Source organism: Petromyzon marinus, chromosome 5 (assembly GCF_048934315.1).
Source record: "Petromyzon marinus isolate PM22_M1 ecotype Great Lakes invasive population chromosome 5, UKy_Petmar_22M1.pri1.0, whole genome shotgun sequence".
NCBI lineage: Eukaryota > Metazoa > Chordata > Hyperoartia > Petromyzontiformes > Petromyzontidae > Petromyzon > Petromyzon marinus.
This window is the reverse complement of record NC_133671.1, coordinates 18334842-18352083: the sequence shown is the minus strand read 5'-3', so window position 1 is coordinate 18352083 and position 17242 is coordinate 18334842. Positions and strand designations below refer to the sequence as shown.

At 50.3% G+C, this 17242-nt stretch overlaps 1 protein-coding gene across 2 annotated transcripts in view; it reads right to left on the bottom strand.

The window, feature by feature from the left end:
* Positions 1-375: 375 nt before the first annotated feature.
* The window catches only part of DTX1 (deltex E3 ubiquitin ligase 1), a 100916-nt gene continuing 84049 nt past the window's right edge, over positions 376-17242 (bottom strand). For both annotated transcript variants that reach the window (XM_032947225.2, XM_032947226.2), the window contains exons 4-10: positions 11823-11884; positions 8944-9105; positions 6152-6216; positions 5412-5570; positions 3680-3841; positions 2829-2918; positions 376-658 (exon numbers count right to left, since the gene is read on the bottom strand). In XM_032947225.2, the coding sequence (XP_032803116.2) occupies positions 434-658; positions 2829-2918; positions 3680-3841; positions 5412-5570; positions 6152-6216; positions 8944-9105; positions 11823-11884 (925 nt within the window). In that variant the 3' untranslated portion in view covers positions 376-433. The remainder of the gene's footprint in view (positions 659-2828; positions 2919-3679; positions 3842-5411; positions 5571-6151; positions 6217-8943; positions 9106-11822; positions 11885-17242) is intronic.

Below are 17242 nucleotides of genomic sequence, written 5' to 3'. Positions count from 1 at the left end.
GCATAGCGTCCCAGATGTCGCATCGCAACGCGGGAGGTCCCGCAGTGCCACGCCTGCACATGCGGGCCTCCTTTGCGAGAAACCATCACGCTCGCTCGCTCTCCTCCTCCTCCTCCTCGTCCTCCACCGCGCGGGCAATGCTTTGGCGGGCGGATTCTCGACGGGCGACAATCCTCTGCGCGCACAAAAGAGGCGCGCGACAGGCGCTCGAGCAGAGGCTCGTGCACGGAAGAGCATCGTTTACCCCCCGCCCCGCACCCTTCGGTTCCACAGGAGCCATCCGGCATCCCGAGCGCATGAGTTGCGACGCGCCCCTCCCCCCCCCCTGCACCCCCAACCCCCTCCTCCCCTCGTCGCCAACCGGACCACCGCGCTCCGACCACCACCCCCCCCCCCACCCCCCCTTTTCGCTGGCTCGGTGGGCCCAGTGGGTTCAGTCCACGAGGCTGGCCTCGGTGACGCCCTGCGCGGCCAGCTCGGCCTGCACGTTCTCCAGGTAGTTGGGGTCGGGGAATCCGTGGCCTGTCACGTTGGAGCCGAACTCCGTCTTGTGGTGGATCTCGTTCCACACGACGGTGTCCGACTCGCCCGTGGTGCTCGACGTGCCCACCGTGAAGATGAGCCGTCGCTCCCACGCCACGATCAGCAGCCTCAGCGCCTGCGGAGGAGGGGGGGGGGGGGCAGTGGTGGTGGGGGGGGGGAGACGCACCGCCCCGTGACGCGCTGTTAGCGGCACCCCTCGGGGGAACGACGCGCTCCGATCTCATCGGACCTCGGGGCTCTCCGATGTCCGACGTTTCCGCTCCAGGTGCATAGAGATTTTTTTTCGATTAAGTTCCCTTATTAGAGTTCCCGAAGGAGTCTCTCGGGACATGCAGCGAAACGTCGAACTTTGAGGTCAGACAACAAAAGGCGATACAACCCACACGACAGCTGCGTCGCATGAACCCCAGGGAGTGGGGTTTCAAATGGCGGAGGGAACTACTTGGTGGGTGGTCGGTAGACAAACGTTGCTGCAATGTACTTCTACGGTGTCCACGTCTGCGATTGCCAGGCCACAATGACCGACGTGGAGCGCCACGGTGGCCAGGAGATGTTAACTACCTCGGCTGGTGTGCAGGAGGTCACGGGTTCGATCCCGACCCTGACGCCTGCTGCTGCTGCTGTATATTTGGAGTTTGCGGTGATCTCTCTCCCCGTGGTCGCGTGGATTTTTCTCCGGCTCCTTTCCGCCGCACTTATAGTGAACGTCACGCGTTTTACGAGCATTTGGCCGCTATACATTCCCACGTGATAAGCCACGTTGTGAAGCTAGCTCAGTGGGCCTTACCTGGTAAGATAAAAATGAAGTATGGTAAGAACCAGTCACGGCTCACATGGCACAGCGAGGTCCTCGTCAAACACGCTGTAGATTTACATTAAGCGTCTACATGTTATTGGCTATTATTATGTGCAGCAGATCTGGCTGTAGGCTGTACACATTTAGGAGCCCGCTGAGACACAGCGATATCTCTCTGCAGGGGAAAATAAAATCCACTTTAGTAATAAAGCGCCACACAGCATCCTGCTGAAGTAAAACGAGTCATTTACAAGGCTCCATTGCATCGCTCAAACAAGTAAAAACATTTACTTTTGAAAAGATAAGTATTGATCGTTTCGTCTCTTCCACCCAATGTTTATTTTCTTATTTTATTTCGAATGTTGTCACCTCGTGAGGGACCAAAGTGCCGCTCCACCCATGGCTCTTGCAGAGCAAATCGCCCCGTGAGAAAACGGTCCATGGAATGAGATATCATAGAATCTCTTTCTGAGATCCCTTCAGTTGAATCCTTATCCGGCACACACCATAGAGGAGGGGGGGGGGCAACGAACTTCCTGGCATGGCGCTTCATCGCTTGGCAGTCAAACTGGATTTTCTTTTAATTTATTCAGAGTTAGGGATTTTGGCAAATTGATTGAACACACTGGGTTTTATTTAATGCAGTCAATTAATGGTCGCTGAGACCCGTCAACTCGCTACACTCGGATAAAAACCCAGTTTAACCAAGGGCAGCCGGAAACCAGGCTCAAACCGAAGTTTACGGTCCTGGTACAGTGTTCCATAATAGAGCTTTTTTTCGGTTAGATCGCGTTAATATAATTGTGCCGTGAAACCTGCCACCACCCGACACAGCCGACGAGTGAGGTTTGTCACTTAAACAAAACATGCCAATTTTTTATTAGTTCAGCACACACCGGTTATGTGTTAGAGAGTAAAACCCACAACATTTACAGTGTCGAGTGCGGTTACGTTTCGCTGGTAATAATTCCAACTGGCATAATTAGGCGACAGCCAGAGTTGTGGTGATGCTGGTTGTAATCACTGGCGAAACGTCGTACTCGAGTGCTGTAGTAGTAACGTTTTGGCACTGTTTGTTTTACATGACAAACCTTACTAATCGGCTGTGCCGGGTGCTGGCGGGTTTAAGGACAACATTTATATTTACGTGATTTAACCCCGGAAAAACCTCCTTTATTACGGATAATATCGGTCGCGAAAGCCAACGTGTTAAACTGACAGCGTTCCGATTCGCCGAGCCAGATAACCACCTAAAAAAAAAGACTAAAACAACCCCACCAAAATCACGCCCCTTTAATATTAATCGAGCGTAAATACACAATCATAGGGTAACGACGTTATGCGAAGTAGCGCGGCGACACTAACAACGCCAAAGCGGCCGTCGTTCGCAATTCACCTTCATATTTAGGGTCCCGTAAAATGCAGTCACGAGGAGCCGAGGGAGAGAGGGAGGGAGAGAGAGAGAGAGAGAGCGGGGGCGACTCCTCACCTTGCGGCCCGTCTCATTGTCGGGCAGGTAGCAGTGGCGAGGGAACCCGCGAGCCGTGAACTTCTTCCCGGGGTTGGGGTGCTCGGGGCCCTGCGGGTGAACAGGGTCGCTCGCGCGATCAGCACTCGCACTGCCCTGCTTCGCACAACGACAAACGCTTTCACTGCGAATGCGCATTCGCAGCGACGACGGTGACATTCGCCACTTAAGTGGCGGTGATGTCGCCACAGCAATTGTGCCAGGTTAGATGCGCTGTGAGGCCACGTGAAGCGTCCAAGGCTCGCGCACGTACACACAGGCAAACACGCACAAAGACAAATATCCCCGTGCAGCCTTTATCATACTGTTGGGGTAAAGTGCTGTTAGCTGGCGCCTATGAAAGTTGCAAGAGCGCAGGGGGAGTGGGCGTGGCCAGTGGCACATGCCCGGCCACCACCGTAACCACACTGCCGATGTTTATATTCTGTATTGGGTGCTCATTCAGTGCGATTTGACTTGCGGGAGGAAACAAGAATGGTTCAGTCCTGGGATTGGGCAGGACGCATCGTCGAGAAAGGATTGCGGCGGGTGGTCGAGACTCACAAACGGAATGGCAGCCGGGGCGGGGCGGGGGGGGGGACATATTCCCAAAGAAGAAAATCCACCACCGTGGAGGTGGGAGTGACGAAATCACCTCGCGTTTCAGAGGCGAGGTGATGGATCGTTTGTATTGTGAGATCGTGAGAGATGGCAACGGCTTTGGGGGAAGACCATCCAGCGGTTAACGACGATGACGACGAGCGCGCTCCGGTCAGATGCTAACCGGGGACGCGTGGGAGGCGGCGTTGATGCGTGCTGCGCCGCTCACGAACCTGCATGCCGGGTGGGATGTCGTAGATGATGCGGATCGTCTTGCAGTCGGAGTATCCGGGCAGCGAGTACGGGATGACGTGATACTCCATCTTGCCCGGCGGCTGCGTGCCCGTCTTCTCGCCGTAGATCGTCTTGCACGTCGGGCACTGCAGGCTGCCGTCCTGTCGCAGTGGGGGAACAAACGCGGCCTCGGCCCTCGTTGCTCCGTGACTCGCGAGTTGCGGATCAGAGCACGCGTGTTCGGTTTGCGGGTGCATAAACCGCAGGGGAGGTGGGGAGGGGGGGGGGATGCAATTTAAACGCGTGGGGCTTTCGCGAACAATATTGTTCATGTGCTTGGTTCTTTCGGTAAAGTCACGCCGAAAGAAGGCCGCTTGTGTTGCGATTGAAACGTCGTGGGGTTTTTTTTGCTTTTATTATTTTCAATTCATTTTTATTTTAAATTTGTCATTTTTATTTAATTTTGTTATTTTTCTTTTCTATCTACGTGACTTTACCGAAAGAACCAAGAATATGAATTATTTCAGATCGCGGGAAAATATACGTGTTGTTAAACCACCACCACCACCACCACCCGACACAGCCAATTAGGAAGGTTTGTCACGTGAGCACAACTTGCCAATTGGCTATTGCTTCAGCACATCCGTTTGATGGCGAGTAAACTCACAGCATTTACAATTGAGTACGGCGTTTCGCTGGTGATTACAACCAGCTTCATCAGGCGATTTGCCATAATACACTTTGCCCATCGCCGTCATGAACGAGTATGTCTCTGAAAAACAAGAAAGCTTAACATTCGGAAATGGCAATTTTTTCAGTAATCGAGCCTGGTGGCGTTTGCTACACACGTGACAAACGAATTCACAGTGTAAGTGCGTGCCGTATAAGTTGTAGATTTTTAAAAAAATGCGTGTTATCGTTTCGTTATATGTGTTTGCTACGTGTAGGTCGATCAACACCGTAAACAGCCTCACAAACGAGCCGTTCCATCGTGGAATTCTCCAGGTGAGGTATTTGAATTATGGCAGATTTTGCCTTGAATCCAGGGCTACATCCTCGGAGCTAATCAAGGCAGTGAGCGGCAACACACTTTCCGTCTCACCTGCAAACATTCTTCACATTCTTCACATGCAGCGCGTTGTTAAATCGCTCGCCTGGTATGCAGCAGGTCGTGGTTTCGATCCTGTCAATGATTTTTCTCCGGGTCCTCCGGTTTTTCTTTCCACATTTTTTTTTATCAACATGCGTTCAGAGTATTTGACTGCGATGAATTTCCACGCAATAAGCCACTTTGTTGGGCTCTCATTTGTGGCCAGGCCGCGCCTGAAAACGAGCTTTAAATCTCAGTGGGCCTTACCTAATTAAATTAAAATAGTTTAGTTTTTATACTTTTCCATTTTCAGAGAGCCCAGTGGTGGCGGTGGGTACTGTAGGTATGAATGTTGAACTTCTTTCGCACTATATGTAGCCAAACGTGCTCATCGGAGGTGTGGGCGAAGAACAACCTAAACACAAAAAGCAGTTCTAAAGAAATGCGTTTTAAATGTAGATTATTTAAAAGTGCACGGCTCCAGTGGCTTCCCAATATCGGAAGGAAGAGCGTTCCAGACAGCCGCAGAAGCGCATCCGAAAAGCGCCACCGCTAGCGAGGATGACTGGAGCTCGCGTGATGATTTATGCTCCTTTGTTAGTGCCCGCGGCGACGGAGAGCACTCTCTCCGCACTCCTCACCTTGTTGCCATTGGCGTACATGGCGAGCATGCAGAGCGCGTGGAACGCGTGGCCGCACTTCCCCAAGCGGCCCACCGCCTCCGACTTGACGCTGCCGTGGCTGCACATCCCGTCGTAGCCCGACGGCACGTTCAGCCGCTCCATGCAGATGGTGCAGTCCTGGGACGCGCGGGGTTAGCAGGAGTGGGAGTGGGGCGGGGGGGGGGGGGGAAGAGGAGGGGTCAGGGGTCACCGTCGCACGTGTGTTCGGCGACACCACGACGCGGGAGCGCCGGTGCCACGATTGGCGGCGACCGTCAAGTTTGGCTTTCATGAACTGGCGCGAGGTACTTCTCTTTTTTTCCACTGGCACATCTGAGCCGTGCCGGTGGGCGGCTCTCACGGTACCGGCGGCCTTCTGCTACCGTTTGCCTTGCTGAGTCCGACCCAAGCTGCGATACCGTCGACATCTGAGTCCGGCTTGGTGCCAAGCAGGGCCAGGGGCGGGGCTAATTTATACATGCACTGCACGTGATGACCAGTCAGAAAAACCGTCAGGGCACAGCGTCACCACGCCATCTACATCTTAACGCGTCTCCATTTCGCCCAATGCATGGTGACGTCAGCGGCACAGCTCGGCTTATGCGGTGGAAAAACAACCTGGCGTTACCGGAGCTGTTCCAGGCTGGCTCAACGCAGTCCTGGAACGGCCCGGTGACACAGTGGAAAAGAGAAATATGTTTCGTGTGCCTCACAGTCACCTCATCCGGAGGGTTCTTCAACTTTTGCAGGTATTTCTTCACGACCTCTTCTGGGCTCCGACCTCCTACGCGACAACACGAACCACAGTGTGGCGATACTCCCGACGGCTCGTACACACCCACAAAGACAGATTCCCCGCATAGCCTCGTAGATTGTTCGACAAATTGTAGGCGCAAGATCTGTAAACGCCGGCGCCACGTGCATCCGCCTTTGTCTCCTCTGCGCCGATGTTTTACGTACAACTTGAGGCATTCATTTAAGACTGATTTGGCCCACAGGAGAGCCAAAATGGGTGGAGTTACTACTTGCCACTTGATTTTTTTAAATTATCCATGGCTTGGAATTGAATTCTGGTTGCTGAGTTCATAGTGCAGTGTCTTAACCGCAAACAGCAACAATATCGCTCCCCATACACACAGAACACAATACAAATACATTCACACAGCACAGCCATTCCATGCACTACATTTTCACTCGTGACGGAATGTAATTTTGCCTTCGGAAATTATTGAAAATGTTAATATAATTTTACTTACAGCAGATGCATTGCGTCATGCGTACAACCCAATCGTCCTCACATCAAGTGGTAGGGGTGACGGTGGGAGGCCACGCCTGCTTCACGCACCCAACGTCACAAATATCTATGGTATGGATGTGAAGGTATAGCTGTATTCATCATTCTAATCGTAGTATTTACTTTTGTACCATCCCAGTAAAGATGCCAACGTCAGGGCACGTGGATGGAACCGTTGGTCGCAATCGTTGGCCCGGCGCTAATTGAGCGCCGTCAATTAGCGTTGGCAAACGCCGGTCTCGCGTCAACGTGTAGCGAGGATCGCCTTCACAGGACGCGACTACGTGGGATCTTTGCGGAGACCAAAGGTGGTAGGCGCACGCAAGTGCTAGCCGAATAGCCTCCGTCTCTGCGGGTGAGACCAAAAAAATAAGAATTCATCCCACAATCCAACATCGGCATCGACCACACGGTGGGCTTGACTCGGCCAATCTCTTTGTCTCGGCGCGGCGTCGCCCATCGGCGAAAGGCGACGTGCCGCTTTTTAAAACTGATCGCGGGTGGAATAAAAACGACGCATCCATTCGCCGATTCAAACATTTAAAAAAAGAAGGCTCACGGCACGCGGCGTTGAATTGCGCGCGTGGGAATTGATGCGTTTCGATCGACGCAAATGACACGCAAACGATACGTGGACAGGAGGTAAATGTTGGGTCACGGTCGCCGACGTCTTTGAGAAAGCACGGCGTGCTCACACACATGCACACACACAGAGAGTCAGAGAGTTCACGGTTAGGCCAGTGGAGATAACGAAGGTTTGCCAAGGAGACCGGCGAAAAATGATAGATCAACAAAATCTAGGTGGTCAAAAAAGAAACCGGGAAAACCAAAAAGAAAAGTGATCCCTGAATTGCAACCCTGAATTTTTGGAGAAGGCGGCGGCGAATTCTTATCACGCCCACTTATCGCACCCAACAACGGAGTCGGAAATGTGCGTGTTGTTTTTTTCAAGTTTTGCCGACATTTATGCAGCCGCGTACGCACGCAGATATATTATCACGCACGCCATTCACGACGGCCATTTGAACGTTCAGAATTCCCTTCCCCAAGCCGTGCGACCTGCGGACTCCCCTGCCACCGCTCAGGCACAGGCACAAGACCTTTATTATTTCCCCCCCCCCCCCCTCTCTGCCTGCGACCGGCTGCCTCTATTAAAAATAACGGCGACCACCGTTTCCATTCGGGCGTCTTGTGGCGTGGTTTCATTTGCACGTTAAATAAAACCCACATTTTATCGTATTGTAACAGAGTGGCCTTAGGCTCGCGGGTCAACCTCTCACTTGCGCGTGCGAATAAGGACAAAAGTTCAGTGAAAGTTTATTGTTTTCACCGTTCCTGTGCAGTAGCATACACCCGCTAATGTACACACCCTGACAGACAAATCGTGAGCACGCCCTAGGGAATGTAAACACACTCAGGAGCCACTCGCGTGCAAAGATAAAGCACACCCCGTGTACCCTTAAGCCGCCTTTTGGGGCGAGTGCTGTTTGCGAGCACCTAGCAAGGCTGGCACGGGATACCAGAGGGTGGGTGGACAACGCCGTGGCTGCCCGGCCGTCTTTGTCTTCCCCGTAAGGGCTCAGCGCCCACACCCCCCCCCCCCCCAAACGTCCAGTCTGCCGCCGCTCGCGCTTAGGGGCCGTCCATAAATGACGTCACGCGATTTTGGACGATTTTTGACCCCCCCCCTCGTCACACGGCGTCACAAAAAGTCAGACCCACCCCTCAAATATGACGTCACAAAGCTCTGCCCCTACCCCCCCCAAAAAAAATAAAATAAAACATGCTTCAAATCGCTTTAAACTATCGTCATTGTAGTGCGTTTTTAACGTGGCGCTGCACTCTGATTTTGTAGGAGAAAACATTTATAAAAAAAGTCTATTTAATTAAGTAGAACGTGTTGTCTATATTTAAAAAGTTGCGCATTTTGATGTGACGTCACATTTCTCACCCCCCCCCCTCGTCACGCATCGTCACAAATGTCTGACCCCCCCCCCTCTCCCCCTAGGTGCGTGACGTCATTTATGGACGGGCCCCTTAGGCGGCTGCCGAGATCTGTGGGTTCGGCGCACCCGTGACACCACCGCCACTTTTACGCGCAGCTCGTTCGCGTGAGTGGGCGTGGGCGCGTGAGTGGGCGTGGCGCGTGAGTGGGCGTGGCGCGTGAGTGGGCGTGGCGCGTGAGTGGGCGTGGCGCGTGAGTGGGCGTGGCCTCACCCTTGCGCGCGTGCTTCTTCTTGATTTTGCGGCAGGAGCCCGAGACGCCGGGCACGGCGCGCAGCTCCCCCTTGCTGACCGAGGGCGGGTGCAGCACGGGCTTGGGCGCTCGCGTCAGGAACACCGGCAGGCCGGCAGCGCACATCAAGATGCCCGTGATGCCTGCGCCAGAGGCGTACACACCCCACCGCCACCACCACCCACACACCCCACCGCCACCACCACCACCCCGCACACACCCGGGCCGCGCGAGAAAACAGCGTTGATACTCAAAGCCGTCAGCGCTGGAAGGCATCACCCACCCACCCCCCGCAACCCCACCGCCCTAGCAAGCCGTTGCCATCACGAACAGGTCCGTCAGATGGAACGATCCATCTGGCTCTTGCAATGTCCGCTTATCTCAGCACTCCATCTCCACGGTGGTGGGTAAACCTCTCAGGCACGTTCTCCCTCCTATTGGCTGCCACTCCATCATTATTCTCCATCACTGATCATCATCTTCCCTAGAATAGGGAAGATGATGATCATAGTTCATGGTTTATTTATTTGGTATTGCCCTGTGAGCCATTCGGCTCTTGAATCGGGTGCAACCTCAACAAACAAAAAACATGAACAAGAAAACAATCTTAAAGCGATTATGATGATGGCCCCTACCGGGGAGATGGATCGATGAAATCAGTTCGTGTGCCAGGTGCTAGACAAACTGTTGCATCGGCAAGACTGTTGGCTGTTGGCGAGATGGCGACGGCTTGGGAAGGCCTTTATCCAGCAGTGGGTAGATGATGACTGATGATGGCAGTGGCGATGTGACTTTAGATATATGCTGCTTCAGAGTGTACTTGCACAGCATGGGCAGGAAAATAATTAATCGAGGATTCACCTCTTGTGAAATAAACATCCGAATCGTGACAATGAATAGAATCGTAGAGGGAGCGAATCATTACATGGAGCAGCGTACGTCACGTGCTGCTCACATTCGCGGTTTATATTTCAGAGACCCCAGACAATTAATGACTTCTTCTTTGGTTCTTTCGGTAAAGTCACGTAGAATGAGAATAAAATAATAAATTGATAAAATAAAATAACACAATAATATTCTCACGACGTTTCGGCCACAACACAAGCGGCCTTCTGTTGTGGCCGAAACGTCGTGAGAATATTATTGTGTTATTTTATTTTATCAATTTATTATTTTATTCTCATTCTACGTGACTTTACCGAAATAACCAAAGAAGATGAATCATTGCAGTCACGAAAGCTTTAAATCGAAAATTAATGACTTGTGAATGAGACCCTTTGCGTGGCAGGACAACGAGAGATGGCAGCGTGCTTGGAGAGTCCTTTATCCAGCAGCGGAGTAACCATGGCTCAAAATGACGACGACGAAGATGACAACAACCATTCAATAACTGGAGTAAAAAAAAGCTGAATATCAAGAAAGATGATGGTAGCAGTTTTGCGACACGTTCATCCACAAATGAATGGATTAACCACTTCTGATGACAATTTTACAACACCACCACCATGCTCTGCTGCTCGCAATGCCTTCTTCATTTGGATTTTTTTTTGCGTGGGGTGGTCACCCATCCAAAGCACTACCCAGGCTCCACCCCGGTTGGATTCTGATAATGGTGACGATGATGCCCGAAAGGTCGATGCTTGGTTTGTTGTCCTTCCCGCGCACCTCCGATTAGCACGGTTGGCAACGTAAAGTGCGAAGAAAACGGGAGGAGGATTTATGCACAACTCTGGTCTGTTGCCTGATGATGCTGGTTGTAATTACTGGCGAAACACTGTACTCGAATTGTAAATGTTGTGGCTTTTACTTTCCAACACGCCGGTGTTGCTGAACTGGTAACGAATTGGCATGGTTTGTCTACTTCACAAACCTTACCAATTGGCTGTGTCGGGCGGTGGCAGGGTTTAACGACACATTTTGTATTTACGCGATCTGACCCCGGTAAACCTCGACCATGAAGTTCAACATGCACACATCGATGAACCGAAAGCCAAGTTATTATTATTTTTTTACCGCGATGCTTCTGAACACCACTCCAGCGCCACGGGGTGTGCAAGCACCTGGCAGCTTGGGCATCGGCGACATTCGCGCAATGCTCACGCGACCACGAGCTCGTAGCTCGTGCATAGATGTGAAAGCGGGCTGTAGAAAGCTGAACTTGTACGCTCCCACGCACATTCCCACGACGCCTACAGTAAACGTCCTTCGCGCGGGCCGTTATCGCCGCGTTAATTGGGGATGTTAATGATCTCTTCCAGATGGAGAAGGCTTCGATTTTTTTCGTATTTACGCCTCTCATCGGACCACGTCATTGTTTATTTGCGCCGTGTAGGTTTTTTTTTTTCACCTAAAAGGGCGAAGCCGTTTACGAGGTGAGCCGGCGAGGTTCAAGTTTGCAGGTATGTGTGTACAGGCAAATGGCCCCGTTTTTTTCAATCCACCGACGGCAGACGGGTCTCCGCTGGAGGGGGACATTCACGCGGCCTTTCTAAAGATGATTTTTTTGACGTTGACCACCCACTAGGGAAGAGGCGGGGTGGGGTGGGGGGCACCGACTGTTTACCACACCACACCCGACATGTCTATTGACTGGCTGTGGCTTACCCATTTATAGCGCTGGGTGAATAGAGGCAGTCGGGGGAGAGGGGGGGGGGTTAGGAAAAGTGCACCATTACTTAAACCGATCGAATTAAAGTGGCGACCTCTGCATTGCAAGTTCAATGCGGTAACACATTATACCATGGCAGCAGCCCTCAAATATACACACTCATACACACCGACACCTGCACGCACACGATAAGACAAATGTCCCATTAAACATCTGTAAAAATGACGATCATTCTGTTATGAGAACACTCACCCGCCAAGGCTGGATTTATTGGGCCAGAGCCACCCAGATTCTTAACAGGCAGGGCAGGCACCCTGCGAGCGAAAGGAAAACACGGACACGCGAGCGCACGTGGTGAGAACTCGATTTTTCACACCGTGCCACTCCCCACAGAGGGGGAAAACAAAACCGAATGTGTTGGGGGGCAAATTGAGAGGTCACAGCAGGGCTTTTGTCCACTCTGCGCAATTTTCAACAAATCACTTGGAGAAATCAATAAAACAGTCTGGACTTTCAGCGTCTACAAGACGGGTTGGAATTGTGAATGAAATTAACGCGAACATTTTTTGTGTGCATATATATTTTAAATATTTCATTATAGGAGATTAAAATTATCATGGAATATTTCTCATAGACCCCCACCCCTCGGTTCACAACAGCAGAGGGTGGGGGAGGGGGTAGGTGGCAGGGAAATATATTTTCTGCAGCTCAGCCCCGGACAGTTCCAGCCGAAATTAAGCCTTGTAGATTGCCCCACTGAGATATCTGTACGGCTTCAGCATTAATGTCGAAGCAAATCAGACTTTGTTGGAGAAGGTGGACCAGGGGAGGGAGGATTTGGTGGGACACGTGCAGGGGCTTTGAATTAAAATGCCGTTTTTCATGCACAGTAATGCCATCGACAATTATTTTAGCGGGGCGTCTCCAAGTTGCTCGCCACACGGCACATTCAGCGGCAGGTCCAGCTGAAATTAAGCCCTGCATATATGCGTACATACGCACATACGTGCATGTATGGGTGCAACCGCAACAAATTCCTATGATCACTGTTACATTGTTTTTATAGCTTTATTTTGGTGATTTTGAAAACGTTTTGGTTTAGCCATGTTTGTTTGTTGTAATACAGAGTTAGCCTGATAACTTTAATCTACATTGTCTTATGGTTGTTGTTGTTGTTTGACTTGCATCCCACTGGGATTTTTGCACACAGCGTTGAAATACGGTGTTTTTTTCTGGAAGACTTTGCTGATTTTTCCTGGATTTTTCTGTTGCGTGCGGTCACTTTAAGATGTTTTCTTGTTCGTGTTTTTTTTGTTGCGGTTGCACCCGAGTCAAGAGCCGCATGGCTCACAGGGTTATACCTAATAAATGAAACTGAATGTATATTATGAAAAGCAACGGTACAAATTGAATGCCTTTGTCAAAAAAAAATCGACGCAACGATGCCCCCTAACGAGCACGACACGCGAACCGCAATACGCGCGCAGTCTTTTAATCGTGCACATTCGAATGGGTGAGATGTGAGAATAATGAGAGTTCCTGATGAGAAACTCGGAGACCTTTGCTACGTGATGCTAATGAGGCCAGGCCACCGAGAGAGAGCCCCACCAAACCGACGCTGTACGCCACCCACGTGCGGCCGCATTCTTTCGTCATTTATTCGCACCCCCCTCCCCCCCCCCCTCATTGTCAATAAGATATTGAAATGAAAATAAATAAGTATGCAACCGTGCAGGGTCACACGTGAGTCAGAAGTGTGACGGAGAGGTAGAGTGAATTTGTGCTGAACACGCAACAAACAAACAAAAATTCCCCCGCGTCGTTTCGGAAGAAACTTTGCCGAAGGCAAACACCGTCGTGACGCGACGTCTCGGGCCCCATTTATTTGTTTCGCTTCGACGCTTTACGGGGAGAGATGTTGCGTGAGCGAGGCTTGCGGGCAAGACGGCAGACCCCCGACGGGCGCTGTGCATTTTGCGTGCGAGATGCGTACGAGGCAAATCGGTGCCCTCCACACCGAATGTGCCGCCGCAGCAGAGCACTTTGCGATTTCCGTTGCGATTGTTATTTCTGGTGGCGTCGACATCACCGTGATGTCGAGAGAGAGAGAGAGCGAGAGAGAGGGAGAGGCCACTCCTCGCCAATGACAAGCCGTGTATTCCACAGACACCTCCCCCCTGTGAATCGTGCTTGATGGTCTGTGGTGCCCAGGTCACCGTCTCCCCCTGTGCTGCTCGTCTCCCCGAGCCGTGGATAATGTCTGCGCTCTCTTTCTTCCACGTCGAACCCGGATGTTTTATATTGCACGTGTAATCGTAGTTAACTTTGAGATGCTGTGGAATAAATTGGATGAATAATTGCCAATTCTTTATGCGTATCCGATAAACCAGCAGCATTTGTCGAGCACGTGTGACAGTTACACTACGCTGATGAGCCCCAGACGCATGAAAGCAAGAGTTTACATGCTTAGACAAATGCTGCTGGTTTGAGTGAAACTTGTACTTAGCGTTTGTGCGACACAGAGCTACGGTTGATTTATTCATGTCTCATTACCCAGAGCACTTCATTGCTGAAACCCATGAGCAGTTTGTGTATCAAATATATACACGTGTCAAATATACAACCTCCGATTATCACGGTTGGCTACGTACGGTGCGAAAGAAGCTCAACATGCATGCATACAAATGACTTGACTCTGAAAGTTAAGTCAAAGGGGGGGAGGGGCTGATCCCTTCAGCAAGGTGAGGTGGGGAGGGGGTCAGCTCCCTCCAGCACACCCAAACAGTGCCGGATTAAGCTAGTGCGGGGCCTGTAGCATATGTTATAAAGGGGCCCTAAATACGAAAAAAAAACACGTAAATATTAAAACACAAAATATTTAACTTGCATAGTAAATTGTATTTTTTTTATTTGCTACACAGCCAGATAATACGACAAATCGCTAACCTTAAACACCCAGTCGTTCATAAAAGTTGAAGGCGGTATAGTACTATAGTAATAGAGCAAGTGCAGAATCACTGAACCGGAATTGATAGCTTGAAAGCATTTAGCGCGGGGCCATTGAAAGTGCGGGGCCCGTAGCTACTACAAATGTGTAGCTACTTTTGCTACGAGGGCCATCCGGCACTGCACCCACCCCACTACGCTGTGGGGGGGGGGGGGGGGGCTGCACCGCTCGTTGAAGTTTTTGTCACGTGGTTAGAACCATACTTCACCGGAAAGTCCGGGCAGCTTTCGCGACAATTTCCCAGCGGGGGACGCGTGGCCTCTTAAGAGCGTTTCCACGCCGCACGTTTTGGCAGACTCTGGTGTAGCCATCGCAAAGCATGGTGCAAACAAACAGCAGTACGAGGCACAAATAATAATGATTTAATTCAGTTATTATATTTCATCAATCGCAATGATGCGGTCAATTAAAAAAAAAAATTCCAAGCATAGTTTTTGTTGTTGTTTTTGTTGTTGTCTAATGCTGTGGTTTGTTTATCAATGGCGCATCAGTCTAATTTATCGACAAGAGACATGTAGGGTCAAACAGGGACTTGCTTTTGTTTTTTGCGTGGCGATGCGGTTTAGAAGATATACCCCTCCACGAGCATCGTTCTAATGAACTATGCATTAGTTTAGACTGTGACAGATTCTCAATTAAATGTGTAGGTGTACCAACACCGTTATGGTGGGAAGGGGTGGCGGTGCAGTAGTTAGCGCAACGTCAACTCGGAAACACGAATTATATTCCCGGCCATGGTAAGTGGTATCTCCCCCCCCCCCCCCCGATCTTCTCCCTTCAATAACCGGCATGGTGAAGTATGGTCAAACAACCCCCACGACCGACACAGCATGGGACAGCCTTCGTCCACCGATGCATTGCCAGTAGGCTAAAACTGGTCAAGGGGCAGCCCTGCATGTATGAGACTTCTCACGCGCACCACTGCGAGACAGCCACCTCCTCTTTAGGCACTGGCCAGGCGTTTTGGAAGTTGGAAGACATCATCATGATACTTGACTCCGAGCAAAAACAAAACAAAACACAACAGCCCACATAGTTTACCTCTACGTGCAAAGAGAACAGATAAAACGCAATTACGATAAATATATTAATAGGGATTTTCCCCTTTTTTCTGGCAACAAAACTGAAACCGTTTTACGAGGTATCATGTGTGCATTAACCACAATACTTGTGGTAAAAATGCAAACAAAAACCACACTCTGATAAAATATGCATTGTCCTTGAAATTGATTGGTCCACACCAGAGACGGCTTTCTTTTTTTGTTTGCATTGTGACCTCAAGTATTGTGGTTAATGTAAAAAGGTTTCAGTTTTGTTGCCACAAAAAAGGGGAAAAACCCTATTATTATATTTTGGTACTGGCAAAGGAAATCTAATGATGTAGATACGATAGATATATTCGATAACTTTCTTGTTGTGTGTGTCCACGCGCCGCAGATTTCTGCCGTGGGAAAGACAGCCATGAGCACCGGAGCAGCATCGGAGTTCCAAGAGGCTTCTTCGGCAGATGCACCCACGTGGTGGCCGCCTGATTGCCGAATGGTTATTGTTATTATATCAGCAGCAAATGATCAACGGGAGTCATTGTTGAAGACAATTAGTGCCGTGTGTGTGTGTGTGAGACGGTGCAACTCACACTCCACAGGCATAAGAAGCACTCTGGTTCTAGACACTCCAGACCGATCACAAGTATAGCTATTGCTTTGACACATTAACGTCTAATCTTGGAAATTGCTGAAATGTACAAGGGTATCCTTTGGGCAATGAAGTCTATGACTATTTAGCGTCGTAAGTCAAAAGTATATAGATGCATGTAGAATTTCTTTCGCACCATACATAGCCCCCTGCGCGAATCAGAGTTGCGGGGGATTGACAATAAACTGAACACAAAACACTGTTCTAAAGAAATGAGTTTTCAGCCTAGATTTAAAAGTGCATATCTCCAGTGGCTTCCTACTATTGGAAGGAAGAGCGTTCCAGACGGCCGCAGGAGCGCATCTGAAAGTGCGCGATGAACATTGTTACCGGCCAATGATTTATTTTTGCGCGCACCCATCTTTGCACATGGCAAAGCCTAATTGTCTACTACTACTACAAAAAGGTCTAGTAATGGTACAGCCCCTTTGTCAATTCACTGCAGGACGAAGGTCTCCCCTCATGCCATGTTGGCCGTGATGGCTTGACCATACTTCACCATTGCTGGCCAGCCAGGGTTGAAGGGGGGCGAGGCAGACCATACTTCACCACTGCTGGCCAGCCAGGGTTGAAGGGGGGCGAGGCAGGTCAGGACAGGTGAGCATAGCTGCATTCACCACTGAAGGAAGCCATGGCTGGGAATCGAATTCAGGTTGCCGGGTTCACAGTTCATTGCGTTGTGCGCTAACCACCGATCATGACACTCCTCCCCATAATGATGTTTGTCTATGAATTATATAACACGAGAATAGAGCAGTGACAAGATTGCACGAAGATAATGGCTACCCATATACAATAGTAATTTTCAATTTGAAGCTAACATGAGACCTTTGAACCCAATTTGTAATTTCATTCATCAAGCCTTGCATTCAACATCTATTTAAAATCTATTTTAAAATAAGTGAATATTGTTTGAATGACTGTAGTTAATAGGCACGTGTAATGCATTGATTTGTCAGTTGAAGTTGAT